At 35.6% G+C, this 6,581-nt stretch overlaps 1 protein-coding gene across 1 annotated transcript; it reads right to left on the reverse strand.

Annotated features, from left to right (window-relative positions):
• Positions 1–3,122: 3,122 nt before the first annotated feature.
• LOC113320757 lies at positions 3,123–4,063 on the reverse strand (the record flags this gene model as incomplete). The annotated part of the gene is made up of 2 exons (XM_026568649.1): positions 3,647–4,063; positions 3,123–3,262 (listed from the first exon to the last, which is right to left on the reverse strand). Coding segments are annotated over exons 1-2 (471 nt in total), but the record flags the coding sequence as incomplete, so codon positions are not given.
• Between the last annotated feature and the right edge of the window lie 2,518 nt (positions 4,064–6,581).

Raw genomic sequence — 6,581 nt, forward strand, 5'->3', positions numbered from 1 at the left:
ACTAGATTATGTGGTGAACTTAGGGTTGATTCATGCTTTGAAAACTATGTTTAACTACATGAGTTTAAAGAAGTAGACTTACGCACCTGTTTCGTAGTTGAAAGAAATCAATAAAATTGAGGGTCCAGTTTTCATTGAAGATCTATTGTTGGACCGACCCTAACCTATGTTAGGAATCAAGTTATAACCGATCCTAACTTATGCTGGGAGTCCAGGTAGAACCGATCATAACCTATATAAGGAATCAAGGTAGAACCGATCCTAACTTATGTTGGGAGTCACGGTGGAACCGATCCGTACATATATTTAGAGTCAAGGTATAACCGATCCCTACCTTCATTAGGAGTCATGGTAGAACCGGTTTCAATATGCAAAACCGATTTCTTTAGTCAAGTACACTTTAAGGTTTGTGTGATTTTGGAAATTGGGTTTACTTAATAGGAAAGTTCAAGATGTCGACATAATGAGTAATTTGAACATGAGCACAAATCTTATTTTTATTGTTCAAAGATATTCCTTGTTACTCAAGGTGAGATACCAAACCAAAATGTTTAAGAATCTTTTTGAGATTCTCGAATATATACGTTTTGTTTTACAAGCAAACAAAACATATCTCTAGAAATATATATTAGTTAAGTGCTAGATCATATTGAGTTTTCCAAGAGTGGTTTTGGTTGTACAGTTGGATATTTATTGGAATTAGACAAAACCGATTCTAGATGCTTATTGCATATCTTGAGAATATTTTCGGTTATGGAAATTCCTTGGTGTCCAAACTACCTTAGTCTATAAATATTGAAAGTTTTTCTTCTTACAAACTTATCCTGGACAGACACCTCATTTTGTAGTCATTGTTTTAGCAGACTAATAGTATTATTTGTAATACTATCTTGGAGTGGAGAGTAATCTAATTAGGCGAAATCTCTTACGTACGCTAGTTTAAAGACTTCTTTGGGATCAAGAAGCGTCTATTAGTACCGTTGGTGGGAAACTATAATTGTATTGTTATATTAGTTTTCGATTATTGATTTGATTGACTAACGGTTGTTAAATCTTTATTGCACCTAGTTTGATTATTCTTGAGAGCCTTCTCTCCTGACATAAGGTCACACTTAAAGTAGATCCAAAGATTAGTGGTAGTTCAGATCTGATTTTAGATCTGACATTGACTAGTGATCATCCATTGTTAACAGACTTTCTTCTGTGTGTGATCGATCATATATTGAAGACTATCGAAGATTTAAAGACAAAAAGATTTTCTTATTGATTTTATATCTTTTTGATTTGCTTCGTTGATGGGTCGGAAACCCGACTTTGTTTTACCGCAAGTGCATGGTGTCAAAAATAGCACACAATAGCAAGCACGGTTCGTTCCCTCAAGGAGTGTGAAAACTACTACTAATCAATATCAAAAACTAACCAACCAATTCAATATTCAGAGATTGTTGTACTAAGAAAATAAGCTAACAAGTCGAATACAACAAATTTCTAAAGATTGTACATCAGGGATGTGGAACTATTAAGGCTTCGGAATCCGTTGCAAGCTATTTTTACTTATATTCTATCACAAGGTCTCGAGTTTACTTGTGCATAGTGGCAAACCTAGCTACTAACACACAGAAGATATTTCGTTAAGGACTTGTAGACAAAAGTTATCATAAAAGATTGTTTGTTCTCAACCTAAGGTAGAAATCCCTAGTACTAAGTATATATGGCATACATAGTCTTCGAATGTTCATAAAACAATCAATAACAAGGTTCAGTGAATATTTCTATCAACCTAACAATAGACTATACATGGCATAGAATATGATAAATTGAATAGAAGATAAATCATTGTAGAGAAACTCAAACAAATAATATTAAGCTCAAAGTTGGTAGAAACCCTTGTTTTAGAACATGAGCAAATAAAACCTACAAGTTCATCCTTCACCCTAACAGTAGTTTAGCAAATCATAGCAAGTATAAAAGTAAAACAGAAAACCATAGTTTTCTTCCCTGAGTGCGGCCTCCCCTCGCATCCGTGTTGCTGCCTGTTTATATCTATCTGCATTCTCTCCTCGTGACTGGTTCAAGCACCTCCAGAACCCAGTCCAACTGCAAACCCCATTTCTAATTCAGGCCTTTCGTAAATCCAACCACAACACCCATTTTCAAGTTCATGCCATTAGAAAACTCCGGCCACAGAATCCAACTTCAAATTATGTACGTATATGCACCATATCCATATTTCATATCATCACCGCTGGTTACACAGACTCCAGCCAATTACCGATACAAACATCCAGTAAACACACACCTTCACATGTTGTTGTTCTGCGAATTTCACAATTGAGCAATTCAATTTAAACCCATTTTCAGACCTAGCTTCGCTACTGCAAATCAACTCCATTTCAAGCCCTCTAAATCTTCTCAAAATCTCAGTTCACTTTCCTCTAATCTCGGCTACAGTACCGCTCCCATTTCAATCAGTTCAAACATCTCAAAACCGAGCTGCCTGCATACACTGATGGCAGTAATGCAACATCCAACGAACTACCAAGCCCCAAATATGTTGACGCTGTTAACATCTCCATACAACCACCTTCTTCCTTCTTCATAGGCATGACCATGGCAGCAACAAATTTCTTTCTCCCTGATGCCACATATGTTCTCATATCCAGCAACCTCGATCAACACCATCAGACTACACCCATTATGCACCTTCCTCAATTAAACCAAGTCTTGCAGGGGGGTAGTCCTCGAGTGATTTCGGGGGAGTTGAGTGTATTTTAAATCTCAGGGATTTTGAGAGAGTTTGAGAGAGTGTAGGGAGTTTGAGAGATTTTTGTGATTTTGAGTTCATGGAGTTTGGGGGAGTGTAGGGAGTTTGAGAGAGTTTATTAGAGGGAGTTTGGGGGAGTTTGAGAGAGTTCACTCCTAACTCATTCTCTTTTAAGAAACAATAAACCCTTATTTGCAAATAACATTGATCTTTAATCAAAAGAAAAAAATAAATGAAAATGATCGTATCTCTGTATCAATAGTATGTTATTTTGTGCAACGAGATAATTTTTTTTCCCTTCAATTTAACGGTCTCCATACAATTCTAACTCCCTTTGTTCACGAACATTTTCCCACATATCATCCGCTATACTCTTTCTCCATGCATTAGCTTCTTGACGTTCTTGAGTTTGTTGTGTCAAAATTTCATCGTCATTTACAAGCGTTGATGGATGGCTATCTTCCTCTTCCTCAACCGGAAACTCATCTGAACGGCATTCTTTTCGTAAGAAGTTGTGTAGGCCTGCACAAGCTGTCATTATCTCCGCTTGCACCTGATACTGAAATGGAGGTTGAGACTTAAAGATCAAGAAACGAGACTTCACAACACCGAACAATCTTTCAACTACATTCCTCAAAGAAGCATGACGCATGTTAAATAATTATTCAGCCTTTTTCGCATGATTACCCGTACCAGAAAATTCTTTCAAATGATAACGTTAGCCACGAAATGGTGTTAAACAATATCGTCGGTTTGCAAACCCACCATCCCCCAAGTAATATTTACCTGAATAAAACACAAAAAGAAAACTTCGTCAAGTAGAACCCGTATATAACTTAACCAAAAAACTCAAAACTTCACATTAGATAAAAGTAAAATTACCTTGCGGTATTTTCAGTCCATTTCTTTTTGTCATTGCGTCGTTAAGTATTTTCGAATCATGAGCAGACCCTTCCCATCCACTGAGCACGTATATGAACTCCAAGTCGAAGTTGCAAACCACTAACACATTTTGAGATGTAATTCCATGTTGATTCCGATAAACGGATGCATTTCTTTTCTCTACCATTGCTGGGATATGTGTACCGTCCATAGCTCCAATGCAATCCTTAAAGTAAGGATAAAATCGTGTACTCTCACGAATTTTAAATGGGGTTGCACTTGTTGGCTTAGCCATCATCCTCGGAGCTATAGAATTTAAAGCTCGCAACATCCTGTTGAAGTTTTTACTAACTGTCCACCGAGAGCGACCAAATGTGTCACGTATTGTGCAATATCGTGAACTTTGGCCAACAACGAGTAAAAATGTACCAAGCATTTCTTCAATAGAAACACATCTTGTATCACATAATGATGTAGTTTCTCTAATGATACAACATAGTTTTAGAAAAATATCAGGGTACATCCTATAACTTCTTCGAAAGTCTTCTGGGTCTTGACGCAAAACTCTCCTTATATAGTTATATCCAAACAAAGTAACTGGGCGTCTCATTGGTCTTTCAACACGCTGACTTTGTATGTATTGCAATTTCTTGATTATATCCATCAACCATGAATGCACCGCTGAAAGTATATTCAAAAATATGGATAGTTCAAATTCTGTATCAAAGGCTTCATCTTCACTATCAGTAGATAAATCCAAATCAGACATGTTCACCTAAAAAGATGATAAAAGTACTTTTTTTTATTAGAATCATCATTATTTGAAAAGCATAAAAGTATATGTATATAGAAAATAAGCATATAGAATATAAAGTTCATAAATTCAATCATAATAACCATAAAGATGTCAACCCATAAAAATTAGTAGAAATCAATCCATAACAATAAGTTCTCAACTAGGAGAAAAGAAAAATTAAATACTAATAGTTATGAAGAAAAACGATCAAATGTTGTAACTCTAAAAGCCCATTAAACCTAATAGAAACTTGCAAAGATGACAGGTTTATGCTTTTAGCTTTGAACCAATCCACAACTTTCTCTCTTCAGGAGTAAAACGTATGAATAAGTTCTTCTTGTGATTGTTGTCCAGCATTTCAATTACTTTCAGCTTATCTTCCAAAGAAATTTCATTCATGCCATAAACAAGATCCCATACTTGGTTATCTTTCTTATCCTTATCAATTCTGCGCATTTCTTTTTCAATTTTGCGGTCTTCTTTCTCTTTCGCAATAAGAGCATGCATTGAATCAATAGAAGAAGCAATCGATGAACTGTTGGCAATCAATTTATCTAGATAATCAGACTGCCCAGTAGGATTAGTTGATGTAGAAGAGTCACCAATGTCACACCTTGGTCTTTTCTTTGGTGTCGTTTTTCTGACAGGAATTTTCTTTGTGTTCATATCTTGAGTTTCATATTTATCTTGTTCATCACTTTCCTCTAAGCCATATCCCACGTATGATACGTTAAAAGCATTATCATATTGCTCTCATTGAGTATAATCAACATCGAAGTAATCATCTTGTTCATCTTCCTTATCACAGGTTCTAGCACTTGTACCCTCATGGGTAAGATCAACTGTAACTTTTCCAGAAGCACATTTATTCCCAAAAACAATAAGAAAGTCACCATAGTCTTTACCATTATCTTACCTTAAGTTAGTTTGGTTTGGATGGCTCTGTTAACATACAAAAAATAAATAAAGGATAAAGCATGAATTAGAACTCTGCACAAAATAGAAGAAAAAAATATCAAATTTAGTTTTCAGTAAGTAACACACACATACCTCAAAGTAATTGTTCCACATCTCGTCGGATCCAGTAATCATCTTGTTAGCATCATCCCAACCGAATCCAGAAGTACAAGATTTAAACAAATCCTGGTATTGACCAAATCTAGTCTTCAGCTATCTATGTTTCCCTTTATAGTTCTCAAAAGATTTGTCACAACCACATGCTTGGTTAAGTTTTGGAAGTATCTCCTCTTCCACTATTCTCTTAGTAAAACATCCACTAGTGTCTTTCTTCTTCTCAAGTGTAGCTTCTATCAACAGTTCCAATAATTTCTCAGTCTCTCGAGTTGTCCATTGTTTGTAATTCGTAGTCACTTCTGTTTCCGGTTCCGTATTCTTATTCTTCCTAACATTCTTTTTCTTCTTGTTGTTTTCAGCAGGTTGGATGGATTTTTCCATTCTATGGTGTGACATGTTAGCTACATTAGTACTTAGACTAATACTAGAACTTAACAAAACAAGGATAGTAATAACACCAAACAATCTAATGTAAACATGATAAAAAATTGTGATACTAGATTACACAGTACTAACACACAGAGCTACTTAGCCAAATTGTTAATCAAAGAAAATCCCTTAGCAACTCCTTGCAACAAAAGCACAGTATGAATTGGCTAAAACACGCCAATACGGAATGAAGTACGCCACTGTATTGAACTTTGGCATATAGAATAGAAGAGAAGTATGTGTCTACATAAGAGGACTTAACAAGTGATAGTGATTCTCAATGACACCCATGCAAAGTAGCAAGCAAATTAATGCATGATGACATAACAAATTATGAAGATAGCTGTAAAGGAATTATGTTTCACCGAAACACAGTTTCAGATTGTCCAATCTTTGCAGTACTAATACTTACCTGATCCTCTTGAAATTTTTACGATACACTTACAACTCAATATTCCACAACACACTCAAAAAGCATAGCATTCCAACTGTTCATTAAAAAGATACATTACTCAGAACCCGACTACTTTCAATACGTGCATACAGAATTCAGTTCCGGATTTCTCACACTTTGGTGTACCTAAAGTGCTCAGAACTTCATGCAATTTCTACAGTAGGAAACCTTCATATATACAA

The sequence above is a fragment of the Papaver somniferum genome, chromosome 11 (assembly GCF_003573695.1).
Source record: "Papaver somniferum cultivar HN1 chromosome 11, ASM357369v1, whole genome shotgun sequence".
Taxonomy (NCBI): Eukaryota; Viridiplantae; Streptophyta; class Magnoliopsida; order Ranunculales; family Papaveraceae; genus Papaver; species Papaver somniferum.